The 16,847-nt window shown below is 46.5% G+C and overlaps 1 protein-coding gene across 1 annotated transcript in view; it reads left to right on the top strand.

Annotated features, from left to right (window-relative positions):
* Positions 1-3,601: 3,601 nt before the first annotated feature.
* The window catches only part of Tmem123 (transmembrane protein 123), a 31,812-nt gene continuing 18,566 nt past the window's right edge, over positions 3,602-16,847 (top strand). The window contains exons 1-2 of the mRNA XM_052189155.1: positions 3,602-3,829; positions 7,778-7,828. Of these exons, the coding sequence (XP_052045115.1) occupies positions 3,739-3,829; positions 7,778-7,828 (142 nt within the window). The 5' untranslated portion in view covers positions 3,602-3,738. The remainder of the gene's footprint in view (positions 3,830-7,777; positions 7,829-16,847) is intronic.

The raw sequence follows: 16,847 nt of genomic DNA, 5'->3' as shown, positions 1-16,847 counted from the left end.
TTTCATTTGTTTTTCTAGAAAACAGTAATAATATTACAGAAACTCCAGAAAGATACCAGGACTCTCCTTTGCTCTGATTTGGCCAAGGTGTAAATAAATCTGTTTTCCTTTTAAAAAAAAAAGTGTGTGTGTGTGTGTGTGTGTGTGTGTGTGTGTGTGTGTATGCATGCATATGCATGCTTCACTCAAGAAAGTTGTGCCCATCAAAGTCGCTGCCAGCATCTTCAGGATTGTTTAGCCAGTACTCTTAACCACTGAGCTCTCGAGAGCCTTTGCATTTTTCCTTAATCCATTTGTGTCTTAGCTTCCTTTAAGATGGTGGATCTGAGATCCTTTAACAGCACCACTGAGAAGTCCTCCACTGTGAGCACCACTGAGCAGTGCTTCCTAGCCCTTCCCTTTTTGAGAAGCCATCCTTTTAGAACATCAATCCACTAGGAACTTTATTTACTTACTTATTTTTGTGTTTTTGAAATAGACTCTAGCTAAGTGTCCCTGACTGACCTGGGACTTGCTCTGTAGCTCAAACTGGCCTCGAACTTGCAGCTAGCTGGAACTGCAGTCAGCTCTGCTGTGTGTGGCTCCCAGAATTCTTTGCTCACCTTCTTGTTAGACGTGAAAAGTCCAACTGTGTAAGCATTTATCTTCTGCTTTGTCTTGGTTTTTCCTTCATTTATTTTCCTTTTTACTTGTGTACCTCTAGAATCTTAATACGATGTTAAACACAAAAAATACTCAATTCTTTGAGTGATACTTTGATTCACTGACTACATACACACTGGCTACAAATGTATTCTGAGGAAGACTGAAAAAAAAGATGAGAGGAGGCGGCAGTCAAGGCAAAGAAATAGGGAAGTGCACTTTTAATGTAAATTAAGATGACGGCATAGCTGTTGGCTGGTAAAATGGGAGGTACAGGCAGAGATGTGGAAATGGACTTGGATGGAGGCCAATTTGCAGTATTTTGTTACATCTTTGCACACAGCTTTACCTAATCTATAGCTATCAGTCTCAAAGCCAGGAGGATTCTGATTCTTTCCTCGTGCAAATACTAATTTACCAAAAAGGCTTACTGGCCCACAGCTTTGAGTGATTATCACAGCATGCAGAGCAGATGGGCCCACTAGCATCTCTTCCATTGTTTGTCTGTCTCTCATGTAGGCTGGCTAGCCTCAAAGTATGTAGCCAAAGATAGCCTTCAATATCTATACCTCCTGAGTGCTGAGATGACAGGCTTGCAGCCACAAATTCAGGACCTGTTTCTTTTTAACTAAAAATTTACTCTGGTGAATTTTTAAGCAAGTACAATAGTCTGTCTACATTGTCAACTGGACTTATGATCACTTATCGGGAATACCTCTAGGCCTCTACGGAGGGCGTGTCCTGAGAGGCTTAAATACAAAGGGAAGATCATCCTGATTTGACTTGTTTTCCACATAGGGAAACTATATTTCCATATAATTTTTTAAAAGGAAAAAGCACATAGGGCTGGTTTATGATGATTCTGTAAACATTACAAAGATGTCATGTTTTCTCAGCAAAACTTTTTGTTTTGCTTGCCTCATCACCATGGCCAAGTAGTGAATGCAAGCAACTTAGAGAAAACTGTGCTTGGGCTCATGGTTTGAGAGGTATGCTCTGCCCTGGGGGGAAGCAGCGCAAATCTAGTCATTCATGAATATTTTGTTTATTGCTATTGTAATTTTTTATTTATGATTGGGGGTGGGTGTGCATATATGGGTCAGAGGACAACTTTGGAGACTTGGTTCTCACCTTCCACATTTTTATGAGGGATCTTGTTAATCTTGTATACTTGTACAAAAATGTATTAGAATTAGGAATTTCGGAAAACAAAGATTTACTACTGTGCCTAATATATAATTTGAAAAATAAAATAGCCTTTTTAAAAAATAGGACAAATTTACACCCAGTAGAATGCTTATTGAAAGCAATGAACTATTTCATTTATTAAAAATATATCAAGAAATAAAGTATATGGAATCATTTTAAGGCTCTCCCATAAAAATAGCCTGTTTCTGCATTTATAAATGATTAAAATACTAGACTTTCATGATTATAAAAGTAAATTATAATGTAGGTAATGGAGATGCATTTGCTAGATTGTTGTCTTAGGATTTAGTTGCTGTGAAGACACACCATGAGCACAGTAACTCTTATTAAGGAACATGTTTAATTGAGGCTGGCTTACACTCTCTGAGGTTCAGTCCATTATCACATGGTGGGAGCATGGCAGTGTGCAGACTGACTTGGGGCTGGAGGGACCAAGAGTTCTACATCTCAATCCACAGGCGGCAGCAGGAGCCGGGGAGCCACACTGGGCATAGTTTAAGCATATATGACCTCAAAGCCCGCCTCCACAGTGACACACTTCCTCCATCAAGGCCACACCCACTCCAACACGGCACATCTCAACAGTGCAGTAGCCAAGCACTCAAACATATGAGTCTATGGGGGCCGTAACTATTCAAACCACCAGTTTCCTTTCTACCTTCTTTAAAATAGACACCAAGTCACTGTTTATATAGCTAGATTCTTCAGAAATAGAACCACCAAATCCTAAACACACAGCTGCTTTTTTAAAGCCTGTGGTTGATGCTGGCATTTTCAGGTTGGCTGATTGCAGTTTCATAGAAGACCTGTAAATGTAGAGCAAATGGGCCTTGATCCATGATCATCACACATCTATAACAGACAAGCTTCGTGGAAGTCAAAAGTATTTTTCATAACAAAGTTTTTGGCTTATCTTTGTAGTGCCCTGGATCAGGTGTTAGAGAACTGCACTATCCTGTGCAATACGTCTTCCACATTAGTTGAGTGAGTGTACTAGCCACATATTTTAGAGTTCTGAGTGGAATCAAAATGCAGTCTTTGGGAGCATTGCTTTAGGGCTTAAGAGGAATTTTCCCCAAAAAGCTAGACTACAACAGGCTGTTTTTGAACAAGGTCAGCGAACTCTAGAAGACAGGAACCTAAGTTATAGGTGCTAAGTTTCCAACTGCTCTGCAAACCGCACTGCCCACTCTACAAGTTTTCCCACACTTGTAGAAAAAAAAAAAAAAGGAGGCACAAGGGGAGTACGAAGATCGTGGCGGTTAGTTTGAAACATTTTTGAGTCTGACCTCCCTACACTCCTCTGAGAGGCTACCTCTGCAATCATCCAACCTGTAACTCCCTCTCTTCCTCTGCGCCGCATGCGCGCCAATCCGCACCCGAAAACTTCTATACAAAGCCTGTCTTCAGGATGCCCTGACAGACGACTATCCCTCAAAGGACAGAGATGGAGCCGCAGCCACCGCAGCACTTAGTCCAGACCACGCCACGCCCAAAGCCACGCCCTCATCCGCCTCCGAGACCCCTCCTCTTATCCGCTCGGCTGCACTTCAGAGAGCCACGCCCTCCCGTCCGAGGCCAGTCCCCTTGCTCCGCTTCTGTAAGCCCCGCCCCCTCTCCACTCTCCTTTTCTTAGAGCCACTCCCACCCTGGGTTCCGCGGTTCTCCCTGCCCCGCCTCCTGTAGGCCACGCCCCTCCTGACTTTGCGGACCACGCCCTGGCCCCGCCCCAGGCCGCCTGGCCCCATCCCTATTTGGTCACTGGGGGGACCGGCGGCGGCTGCGGGGGAGCGATAAGGGCGGAAGGGGACGCGGAGCGGTCGCGTGCGCGGAGGGCAGCTCTGGGCGCCGGGCGGTTGCTGCGGGCGCTCAGGGGCCCAGGAAACAATGGTGTTGTGCGCGCGGGCCGCGCTGCTGCTGGGCGCGCTGCAGGTGCTGGTGCTGCTAGGGGCCGCGATGAACCAGACGGACGCTCAGGGTAAGTCGGCGGGAGGAGAGGAAGCGCGCTGCGGCGGCCTGCCTCTCCATGTCCGGCTTCTCCGTGGAAAGTTCCACGCGTCTGCGGTAGACTCCGCGGGCGAAGGGCGAACTGAGGTTGGGGTGGGTGTCTCGCTTGCCCACGGGCCACCTGCGGAGCCAGACTCCTGTGCTTGCGGGCGGCAGGCCGGCGTGGTGCGCAGAACTTGTTGAGTTTCTCTGGCATGGCCCTTCAGCTCAACTCAAGTTGGCCCTTAGCCTGTCCCTGGAGTTCTGTGGCTGGTAGCAAGACCTGTGGATTGAAATATGTCCGCCGACTGCCGCAAAAACAGGTCTGATTGTCTACCCACACAGCTTCCTGCTGAAGGTATTCCCAGAATTCAAACTGGATTCCAGGGCCAGTTGGGCTGAGTGGGAACTTTGGGTGTACACGCCTTGTTCCCCTGCGCAGGTGAGGCTTGTGCTCGGACTGTGGTCACTACTGCTGCGCACGCAGCCGCCTTGAGTTGCGTGGGGTCCAGAGCCTACAACGTCATCATTAAGGTCATAACAAGATGTTGTTGACAGCCTTCTGTGGTGGGGATTTTGTTTCTCTTGGAAACCTTGACCTTTTGAACACTTTGAGAAGAACTCTGAGTTTGTGAAAATTCTATTGTCCCTTGTCACCTACTAGAGTCCAGTCGCTAGGGAAAGAGTGAACTAGGATAAGAAACTTTAAATGACCAAAGGCTTTGTGACTTTCAGTTCAGGCCATCTGTTGTGATTTTCAGTATCATCTATGGAGAGAGAACCAGTCAGTTTACTTAAGCAGATGATTTGGACCCAACACCTGCTTTTGCACCCTATTTCTGTTTGTTGTGCTGAATTTCAGTGTTTCTTTTGTTGAGTCAGGATCCCTAGTAACCCTGCAGCTGGCTTTGAACTCCCTATGTGGCTGAAGATAACCTTGAACTTCTGGTATTCCTAACACTACTTCAGGGATTACAGGGCTTCCTCACCTCGATTGGTTATATTTTATGCTTGCTCCTTTGACTTGTACCTGTGACAAGCTGGAATTGCAGACCTACTTCTGAGATCAGTTAAGGTAGGAATGGACAGTGTAATTAGTTGAGGCTCTGTCTTAGAGCACAATTAGACTGTTTTGGGGAGGAGGCCGTATCCTCCTAGCTGTTTGCCTAGTGTGTACAGAGAAATCTGATTTTCTCCTCTCATGAGTTCCTGATTGAAGTGGAGTGCCCTTTTTAATCTTTTGCCCTCAGAACACAGTTTTTGGCTGCTGCAGCTGTTCTGCTTTCTCACTAGGCTCTGGTCTTGGGTGTTTCACAGAGGGCTTAGTGCTGCTCCGAAAACCTGAAATGCTCGGATGCCATGACTTCATGAACTAATAGAACCAATCAATCCAGTTCTATAGAGAGATCTTCAGACTGTGCCAAAAGAAGGTGTTGTTAAGGGAGTGTCAGAACCAGGCCTCTGGTCAATCAGAGGCACTTCTTAAGGCCAGCCTGGGCTGCATAAAGGAGACAGTATCTCTAAAAATTTTAACAGCAAGCAAATAATAATAATAATAATAATAATAATAATAATAATAATTAACTGTTGTAGTCTTTGTGTGCAGCATTTAATTAGTACAATTAGCATTATAATACATGGTGATTTTTAGCAGTGTTCTGAAGCATAGCTAATCTTCCAGGTTCATTTTCTGCTGTTGTTCCCCACTGCCACCACTATGCTAAATTGAAGTTTGTAAATCACCCTTAGAAACTTACCAACCATCTCCATTTTATAGCTGAGAAATCTTAGACTTCACACAGTAAGCTAACTTATTTAAAGTAAAACAAGTAACACATCTTTGCCGTCAGAGCAGAATCCAGGCTCGAGCGTTTCACCACCAAGACACATCAGGTGATTGGCTTTACTCCTTTCATTCCACAGTATCATCCGGGTGTTGTGGAAAAGAGGCCGTGGAACTTCCGGCTTTGTAAAATACTATTCTGCTTGGCATGGGGCACACACCATTAATCCCAGCATTCCACAAACAATGCACATTGATCTCTGTGGGTTTCAGGCCAGCTTGGTCTACATAGTGCCAGGATAGCCAGGACTGTATAGAGAACCTCTGTCTCAAACCACCAGAATAATAAACTAAATATATTAATAATAATAATGATGATGATGATTTCAAGTGTTGTGGCACATACCTTTAGTCTTAGCATTTGGGAGGCTGTTAGTTTTGGGGTTTTTTTTTTTATGACAAATGACAAATTCATTTTCAACAACCTTAGGGAAATGAAATAATTTTTATTAACTTGTAACTAAAAGTGTGGAAATGTCTGTTCAAACATTCAGATATTTTGCCCAGCAATGCTGTCTTGTGAGTGACGGTAACTGAGGCGTATTCGGTGGTCCAGCCTCAGGTTGACCACGCTGTGGAGTTGTGCTGAGATGCAGCAGTGGGACACATTGCTTGCTTGTGGGTCACCTTGATGCCAGAAGAGGGAGGACTCAGGAAGACTTGGGTGAGGAGGGAACAGCTGATGATGTAACAGCAGGAAGATACAGGAGGAAGAACGTAGATCTATTCTGGTTTTGCAGTTAATCAACCTGATCCCCATCCAGACTCACTAAAGAGTTGAGTAGCTTTTTTCTGGGCCTCAGTTCCTATCACTGCAAAACAATGCTCCTGTCATAAAGTTACCAGGAGGCTAGGATGAAGGAAATTTTGTCTATAAGCACTTTATATTGTTGGCCACCATTTGATACCTGCCAAATACATCTATATTGATCAGACCTTCCTGAGTTCTGTCTCACAATGAATGATTATCCCATCCAGAGGAAGAGGGATAGATTAAACAATAGCTAAATATTTCACAGTTATTGTTGGGTTTGGGGGCTTTTTTTTTTTGCATTTTAAAGGTTTCTTCGGTTTGTTTTGAGTGAGTTATGTCAGAAACATAACACCTGTGTGCCTCTTTATACAGGAAGTGTCTCAGAGTAGGGCTCAGCCTGATATCAACAGGTTGGTCTCTATGACAAGGAACTAATAGTGGGTTGTGGTCTTTATACAGATTCCAAAACAAACCACTGGAAAGTTGCTTACCTGAAAAGTTAATCCCCTTCACCTGCCGAAATCTTAAGGTACTAGTTTAAAAATTAGAAGTCATACTGAGATTTTCACTGAAAAAAAAAAATGAGAATCCTACAAATCTCACTGCTCTGAGTGACACTGGGGGTACTGGTGGTTTTAAGACTTAGGAAGACCTTTCCAGAGTGGTCCATTCCACCCGGAACAGTGCTGCCATCACCTCTGCAGGCACCTTGACAAAGCTGTTGAGCAAGGTGCTCCGGAAGCTGCTGTGTTCTGTGTGAAAGATCTAACAATGCAGCCTCAAACTCACTGACAGCCCCAGGATGTTTCTTAGCAACCATGGTACAAGCAGAACTCGTGTGGTATTCCTCCCCTCCCCCATGTCCCAGCCGTCCTTAGGCTGCTGCGAGATCCCCTCCTTCATCTGCATACAGGCCCCAGGCTCTGGCTCCACAGCCTCTGGGGCTAGGGGAATGGGATGTATGCACGCTGGATTCCTGTAAACTAAATGGGTCTCTCATTTTCCTCAAGTTCACAGTTCTTTCTTCAAAATGCAAGGCCCAGGTCTCCCCCACTGCAGCCCAGGAAGCAGAGACAGACTGACTGTAAGCATGTGCAGTGGACTGTTTGTTCATCAACCTGGCCACTCTGCTGCACGGCCTGCACTCTTCCTCGGAGGGGGGCCCCATCACACCGACTTTCCTTGGGGTAGCAACTCTTCAAATCTCTCACACGGAGACAGACAGTTGGATTCAATATGTGTACCCCGTGGAGCCCCAAACCTTTGACTGAAGGTCAGAGGGCTCCTGCTATGTACCAAGTTAAATTTTCAGTACGCTTTAATAATACTCTTTATTTTTGCAGGCTCTCCAAGTGGAAACCACTCTTCGCTGACCAACGATGTTAACCAAACAGGTAAATTTGAAAGATTCAAGGTTTCCTTCCTTCTAGCTATAGCCATACTGGCCTGGGAACTGTATTTAATGCTACAACCTCAGCCTCAGCAGAGGTTCCCTCCTCCCAGATGACTGAAGCTTGTGTCACATTGACAGAACATAGGAACCAGTACAGGCCAAGTCTCAATCAAAACGAAACATATTGCTTTGTTAATATTGCGGGAAGGGATTTGATATTCTGCGTGTGACTGAGGAGTGTGTGGGTCTGCAGGCCCTCTGAAGAGCAGGGTCCCTCTGCACCATCCTGGCTGTCCCTGAATGCAGCTCTGTCCGGTCAGACCCAACCTGCTGTCTTCAGTGAAACAATTAGGCCCTCCCACACTCACACTCCCCCTTCTTGGGGCTGCACACTCACTAGCTTGCCGGTGTTAGGTGTTATCATAGTGCATGCCGGGTACCTTCTCAGTGGCTTTGTTTCCAGTGCTGAGTCAGAAACCGGAAAAGGTTCCATAGGTTCTGGTCTTACTCAGTGCATGTCTGTGATATACCATCACAATCTGAGTGCTGGGGACACGAAGGGGGCTACGTCCTGACCCCTCTCAAGTGTCCACGTGTAATATTCTCACGGCAAGACATAAATGAGATGAAATGACTGCCTTTTACCACTTACGTTTGCACTTCTGCCCTACGTGCGTGCATTCACATCGTGCAGCTTGGTGGCGTTGTCACTGTTGATTCCTTTGTTTAATCATGCTAATCAACACAGCTGGGGCTTGCTGGTCCACTGTGTTCACGGTGTGGTGCAGGCTGGCCTTGAACTTGCAGTCCTCCTGGCTGTGGGTTCGAGACTCTCAGCACCTGCCTGGTCACCAAGGTCCTCTGGGGTCCTCGCAACTTTGTGCTTTGTTCTCCTCAGCGCCCCCTTTCCTGCTGGGGCCTGGGAGACAGAGCTGTGCTCCTGTGAGAAGCACAGTAATGACTGCTGAATTTCTGTATGTGTAGAAACATTACTAAATACAGAAGACTTCGCAATGGGAGAAGAGGACTGGAAAGATGTCCCCAAGAATAGCATTTATCACTGAGTAGTTAAGACTGCTTTACGTATGTTATTTGACTGTTAGGTGGGTGTCTTTTCCTGTTGACCTATTTTAGAGGGAAGGAAGACGTACGTGTGTGTGTGTGTGTGTGTGTGTGTGTGTGTGTGTGTTTGTTATTGTAGGAGACGCCGCATCAGCTAGGAGCCTTTGTTGTTCTCCTCAGCGGAGAACCTGAGCTTAGTACCCAGTTCCCACCTCAGAGGACTCACACACACCCGAACCGCCAAGTCCAGGGAATACAATGCCTTTGGCCTCAACAGGCACCAACACTCGTGCACTTGTGCACTTGTGCACATGCACACATGCACACAACTATAACTAGAATGATCTCTTTAAAAACCATAAGAGAGCGGAGCTTTAAAATGTGTAGGAGAGTTACGGGGAGAGAGGCTTGATTTTGGCATTTCCCTGAATTCCATGAAGAGCCAGTTCACACTCAACCTGTTCAGTTCTTCATGCTGTTACTATCATTCACGTTTGTGTGTGTGTGTGTGTTCGTATACCGGCATCTGAAGAGCGCTGGTAATGTGTGATGTACGTAGATTTCTCCCCACAGATTGTGGAGTGTAATAGTCGCACACTGTTATGCCCACTCACTGAGCAGATATATTTTGGATAACCCACTTGGCTTGCAGCTATTTCAGCCACAAACACATCTGTCTTTGCAGTCGTGAATGTTCCATCGGGATGGGGAGGGAGTATAAGGAAGTAAGGATTACAGATGACTTTGGATAATGCTAAGAGGTGAGCAGATTAAAATACACACACACACACACACACACACACACACACACACACACGGGTTATGCAGTAGAGACCTACAACAAGGTCTGCTTCAGGTTCTGCTGTGTGGGTTGACCTGTATAAGATTGGAGAGAGCCAGCCCTACCCATCCCAGAGGAAAGACCGTTCCAGGCAGGGGGATCACTAGCATAGACACCTTGTTGCTGGTGCTCCTGAGACTGGAGGGAGCCACTTCCATGGAGGTCAGCAATGACCACCTGGCAGGCACATGGAGGATGTCTGCTTCTCAGTTACAGTGTCATGCACAGGAGCCGGGGAAACCAAGCAGTTACATATTCGCTGTCAAAACCACAGGTGGCCAGAAGCAGGGGTCCTGCCACTCGGTTAACTTTCAGACAAGTGAGGGCTCTCTCTTGTGTAATATCTTTCAGTGAGTCTAACCTACTGCACTCTCTCATTTTCAACAGCTAGAATGACGTAAGCAGCCTGTGTCTGTAATACACTGGAGTTGTAATCAGGAGCCTTGCCTTATGATGAAACCAAGGTTGGCTGCTGGACTGGACTGTGCAGTGCACGTTAACACTTTCAGCTTTTGCCACTGGGGTTTTTTGTTGCTGTTGTTGACTTATCTGTGTCTTTTCCCCCTGTATGGTTATAAAGGTAATTCTGGGTTCATGTGGAAATTTTGTAACGTATAGTAAATAGATAACATCATTATTTGAGGTATTTTAATACTTTACCAGCTGAACCTTCTTGCCAGCCCAATAACAATGCTTTACACTTGAAAATTGCTAAAAGAATAGGTTGAGAGGGCTCACCATAAAATAAACGTGTGAGGAAGGACAGGACTTAGCGATTCCCAGTGGGTAAAAACGTGTTATTCATAGTAAATGTGTACACAATGTTAAACATACTCTATTTTGGTTAGTTTTGGGTTTCTTTTGGGTTTTTTGCTTTTGTATATTTGGGTTTTTCTTGTTCTTTTTCCCAGCTGAAATTCACGAGCACAGTATTTGAAACATGAACTACAGAACTTTATGACCCCGTACTTATAATATACTTCTCCTGTGTGTTATATTCATAAAAGGAGAAAGAGGGTTTGAGAATATGGCATATGGCAGTGTAGGGGAAGGGGGCGCCCTGGCTGACCTGTACCCAGGCATCCCTTCCCCTGAGGGACCAGACACACACCGACGTAGTATAAAATAGAGTTTATTCAGGGCAGAGTAGTTAATGGAGTAGTGGAGGCAGAGAAAGGCAGAGAGAGTAGAGAAGTAGAGGCCGGCCATGACCACGTGGAGAGGGGGGAGGGGAGCAGAGCCCAAGAGGGCAGAGAGAGGGGAGTAAGAGGGTAAGAGAGGCAAGAGATAAGAGAGAGGAGGGGCTGAGCATCCCTTTTTATAGCAGGGCCAGGCCTACCTGGCTGTTGCCAGGTAACTGGGGGGAGCTTAGACAGAACCCTAACCCTATATGTGGCCCACTGCCTCCTCCCTCCCTCCCTCCCTCCCTCCCTCCCTTCCTTCTTTCCTTCCTTCTTTCCTTTCTATTTTTTTTTAAACAAGAGAAGCAAAATAACTTTATCCAGAGAAAAACAATAGTCCAGTTTAGAGTGGGCTGCTTAGTCAAGAGGAGCAGTAGGCCACGTGAACAGGGAACCATCTCTGCGCCAGGCTCTTCCAGAGTTCAGGAGGCCAAGGTGGCTCACCAGGGATAAGCATGGACAGGGCACTGTTGTGTGGTTTTTATTTTGTTTTGTTTTTCTTTTCTTTTTTTTTTTTTTGGTAGTTTAAAAAAATTTTCATTCAATATATTCTGATCACAGGTTCTCCTCCTCTGACTCTTACCAGATAATGATTTATGATTTGTGCTTTGAATACAGCGTCCTTTCTACTTTGCCAAGAAAGGGAGAGAGGGGAGAAAAGAAAGGGGGAAAAAAAGAATGATAGAGAGGGAAAAACAACAATCAGGCGCATTTCTGCTCTGAGACTGGCCTGAGGGCTCTGGGAACTGGTTTGGCTGCTGCTGACTCCACTAACTTCTTGTGTCTACCCATGGTTGGTATTCCTTGTTGTTGGTTGGCCGTGGTTGCTCTCAGCAGGGCAGCACAGGGAAGATGGGGTGGTGTATAAAGCCCCTGACCCAAAGCAGCATCAAAAAAGCTAGAACTCAAGTGGTTCTGTTCCTCCTCCTCCTTCTCCAGACTCCCCCGCTCTCCTGCCTCAGGACCTTTACCAGGACTTTTCTTGATACCTCAGGTACTGTCCTCTCCTCTGTCTTTGCCTTCGTCTGCCTGCTGTTCACCTATCATACTGAGCACTGAACTCTGAATGCTCAGGTTCCAGTCCTTGGTGAACAGTCCTTGATCTCTGGTGTGTGTGTGTGTGTGTGTGTGTGTGTGTCCGAGTGGCTCACCAGTCTACATTTACATGATGCTTCCTATCACTCTATAACTCTAACGAGTGCCTGAAGGGGCAGTGCTGATTTCAGTCACCATCTCATCCCAGGGCCCAGAGTGGCCCTGACACACATTACTGTTGGAGACAGTAAGCAATAGCAAGTGCTCTGCATGGGAGAGGGCAGTAGTGTGCAGGCTGCTCCAGCCCAGGGTGCCAAGAGTCTCCAGGGTGCAGTGAGCACAAGAGCGCAGGGCTCTTGTGACCATGGAGTTGCCACCGTTAGATTCCGTGTAGAAGCAACCTTGACTCTTGCTCCTTCCCCAGATCAGGCTGTGCCCTTCTGTATTCTGGGTAAGGCCTCCACAGGGGATGCTGGCACCAGCAGCTTCTGGATCTGCTCAGTTTTTTTGTGAGAGCGTAGAAAAGGCTGGTCCCAAGGCTTCCTAAGTGGACAGGGACTTGCTGAAGTCTCCCGTGGCGTTTGAAGTTGATTGTGTTAGAGACTCAGAGGTGGGCACTCCCATGATTTGATTGACACTTCAAAGAACAAGGTTCATGATGAGGAACCTGTTTCCTGAGTACAACCGGCTCTGAGCCCCTCCCAGTGTTGGGGGGCCACAGACAGGAGCTCTGTGGATGGATTGGGTGTCACAGGTGGGAGCAGGGGCTTCTGGTGTTTGAGTGCAGGTGTCTCGTTAGTCAGGTCACTGAGCAGACACTTAACCCCACACACACTTGGGGGCTGTTTCAGAGGGAAAAGTTAAGATAGAACACTGGCAGATCAGAACAAACCAGAGAGGGCCAGCAGCTAAAACTGTGTGAGGAAGGAAAAGAGTTGGACTCCAGGGGAGAGAGACTCCCTCTTGCTGCGCCTCCTTGTCTATGAGAGGCAGAAGTGACAGGGGTGGTCACACATTTAGAGTCCCCCGCTGAAGCGCGTCTACCTGGATCAACGGCTCCTGAATCCTGGAAAGTTTCTGGCAGTTGGTGCATCACTTCAGCTTCTAACATAAACTTTACAACTTGCTGCAGTCTTTTACCTATTTACATGTGGATGTGTCTGTGGGTGTAGGTCAGTGTCTGCTGGTGTTTGTGTGTCACTGTGTCCTGTGTGTCTGACACAGCGTACGATTACCAGGGGAATGAGAAGAGGTTCAGGTGGCTGTGAGCCACTCTGTGAGATTTAGGGACTTGAGTCCTCAAAAAGAGCAGTAAGCATCTGTCTTAGTCAGTGTTCTATTGCTGTGAAGAGACACCATGACAAAGGCAACTCTTACAAAACAAAGTATTTCATTGGAGGCTTGTTTATCCATTATTATCACAGCAGAGGGCGTGGCAGTAAGCAGGTGTGGTGCTGGGGAAGTGGCTGAGAGCTACACACTGATCTGGAAGCAGAATCCATGCTGTGCCATGGATTCTGAGACCTCCAAGCCTACCCCAGTGACCTGCTTCCTCCAGCAGAGCCATGCCTCCTAGGCCTTCTGAACTAGTGCCACGCCCTGATGACTAAACCTGCAAAGAGATGAGCATCGGGAGCCATTTTTATTCAAACCACTGCAGCACCCTTGACTCTGGAGCCTTCCCTCCAGCCTCTGTTGTGTCACCATCTTCATGTTTTGTGTCCTGTGTCCCCACCCCTCCCCTGCCTCCAGCAGTGGCTGAGGGGCCTTTTCCTCTCAGAGGCCTTGAGTATCTGCTCAGAACCAGCATGGCCGTATTAACTGGCAATTGCTGGCATTTGGCAAGTGAGGGATGTTTCCTTACCAGGTTTTAGGATTTGTTACCTGGTGACAGCCACTGCATAGAAGCCTGCTTACAACAGAGCAGACACCCCACCGCAGAGGCGTGGCAGCAATACCAGCAGCTATGCCATTACTATGATGGGCATTGCACTTCTCTGGTTACCCTTGTTTAATCTGAGTCTGTCCATTAGCTGTCAAGACAAAAAAGGGAACACTCTCCAGGAAAGTAAAACTTTGCTGAAGTTTCCGAACTGAAACATGAGACGCTACAGAGAATAGCAGAGGGGTCCCAGGCCTGACCAAGTCCGTTTAGGTCGGCTTAATACACCTGTTCTCAGGTCATGAAACATTAAAGCTAACTTTTGTGAATGTAGCTCATCCCCAGTGTTTTTATGCTAGTGGGGAGGGGGATGAATATGAATCATTTGTGCTTTGTTCCAAGGTAAACAGGAATGAAAGTTTTGTCCTTTGTGAGACTCCACTGAAGGTATGCACACTAAAACCTTTTCAAAACCATAGCCCTAATGTCATCTTTATTTCAAGTCATGTTAAGATGGCTTCCAGTCATTGCTCATTGGATGATTTTTTTCATAAACACACTCTGAAAAAAAAAAAAGCGACAGCCCTTTACCCACTGAATCGTCCCCTGGGCACTTTTCTCTGGTCAGGCTGAGGGCAACCCATGCGTGTCTTAGTGCCTACCCACTTCCCTTCCATCCTCATCTCAATAGCCACAGTATCAGCATTTAAAACATTATTTCATTTTCAGTTATGTGTTTACATTCCAGTGCAGATGCCCACGGAGGCCGGAGGAGCATTAGGTCCCCTCACGCTGCAGTTGTAGGTGTTCGTGAGCCCCCCCTGGAGAGACTCTGAGCCGAAATGCAGTCTTCTGCAAGAGCAGTAACCATTTTTGGGGGGGTTGGTTTTCTTTTTTCTTAGAAGGTCTGTCCATTTTTCCTGATTGCGGTCTCTCGTGGCCTACCTTCCTGTAGCCTGGAGGAGCTGCAGTGCTCACCACCACAGCTGGGCTTGACAGCAAACTCTTCAGAGTCCTCGTGTGTAAGCAGGTGCTGCTTTGCTCTCAGTTTCTGCCTTATGTCACGTATTACAATGATCCCCAGTCCACTTGTGTCACAGGATGGTCATTCTCCTTTGTGTCCTTGTCCACCAGTGGGTGGGCAGTGAGGCCTTTTGCATCTCGTGGTGATGTGAAAGCAGTAAGTGGACATGCGCACAGCGGTCAGCAGGCCCGCCCCCTCCTCTGTCGGTGGACATGCGCACAGCAGTCAGCCGGCCTGCTCCCCCTCCTCTGGCATTGAGCATGCGCACAGGGGTCAGCAGGCCCGCCCCCTCCTCTGGCATTGAGCATGCGCACAGCAGTCAACAGGCGCGCCCCCTCCTCTGGCATTGGGCATGCGCACAGCGGTCAGCAGGCCCACTCCCCTCTGCCTTGAGACCCAGGCAGTGGTGCGCTGCCCGATGCTGACCTGGAAATGCTAAAGTGGTCAACCAATGTTGAAGTTTTATCTCCACAAGGCCTACTAACGTTTGCCTCTGCCGTCTGGGCGCTCCAGTGTTGAATACACGTATTCAGAACCGCCACCTCCTCTTGCTGGTCAGAACTTCCCGGCAGTGTGTAGCCGGCATATTTATTTGGACTACCTCTTTTTTAACGTGTATTTCATCTATGAGGCCACCGCCTCCTTTAGGTTCCATTTTCATGGGATGTTGTCTTCTGTTGTTTTACTTCCAGTTTACATGTACCCAAACAGTTGAACGTAGTTTATTATAAAGACCATATAGGAACCCCCAAATTTAGTCACTGTCTTTTAATTGGAGGTTTTAATGCATCCACATGCAAGGCTACTATTTCTAGGTAGAATCCGAGTCTAGCTATTTTACATCTGGTTTTCTAATTTTGTTGTATCTCCTCGTTGCGCTCCTTTGTGACTAACTGACTCGTAGTATGCTTTGGTCCTTGTTTACTACTTTTAGGTTTTAACTATTAGTCTTGATTTGATTTTTTTTCCATGAAGCTTGGAAGAAATAAGCCTTGATTATAATTAGCTGTTTCAAAATGCATCCACTGATTTCCTTTGCACTTAGGGACAGGAATAGCTAGCTGTTCACTGTGCCAGTGGGAGACTGTCACCAGCGATCTTACTCAGCTGGTGAAAGAACACCAGCTTCTTGCTGGAACACTATCTTGCTGGAAAGAACATTTTTTAAAGTATGCCACGGGCTCCCTTTATCATACTTTTCTAGTTTAAGAAAAGAAAGGCTTCCAATGTTATATAGCAACAAAAAACACAGCACAATGTGGTAACTGTAAATGTCCCTCTTTTGTTATAGAGTCAAGGTGGCCCAGTGCCATACCTGGTACTGCAAATAAAATAAAATGATAGATATATAGATGAATGAATAAATAAAACAGTTATGTATCTCATAGTGAACTCTGTAGTGTGTAATACTCCCAGTGAAGAAATTGATTCTAGATTCATTTCTGTCGGCATTTGGGTTAAATTTCTTACTTGCGAGAGTTGCGTTTGATTTGGGTTCCCTTGTGCTGATTTTGATTTGCACCTCACGGATCCTGTGAAGGATCGTTTTGAGACAGGAGACCTTTGATATTAGGGGTTGTCTAGCTTAGGGTTTTATTACTGTGAAGAGACAGCACAACCTCAGCAATTCTTATAGAGAAAAACATTTAATTGGAGCTGGCTTACAGTTCAGAGGTTAGTTCATTGTCATCACAGTGGGAAGCATGGCGGCCCTCAGGCAGACATGGTGCTGGAGGAGCAAAGAATGCTACATCTGGATGCCAGGCAGCAGGAAGTCACAGTGAGCTGGCACAGGATACACATGACCGTTCCAAAGGAGAAGAAGGAGCACTGTGAGGAAGTACTAGACCATGCAGGACTGAAAACCAGCTGGGCAGACTCTAAACTTGTTATCGCCATGTCTGATCTCACAGCACTCTTCAGAGCTCCAACTCCTTTAAACTCTGCGGACTGCAGTTCACGTCTTTGGGCTGATTCCACTCCTTACTAACAGCA

Source organism: Apodemus sylvaticus, chromosome 7, assembly GCF_947179515.1.
Source record: "Apodemus sylvaticus chromosome 7, mApoSyl1.1, whole genome shotgun sequence".
Lineage (NCBI taxonomy): Eukaryota > Metazoa > Chordata > Mammalia > Rodentia > Muridae > Apodemus > Apodemus sylvaticus.
This window is presented reverse-complemented; position numbering and strand designations above follow the sequence as displayed.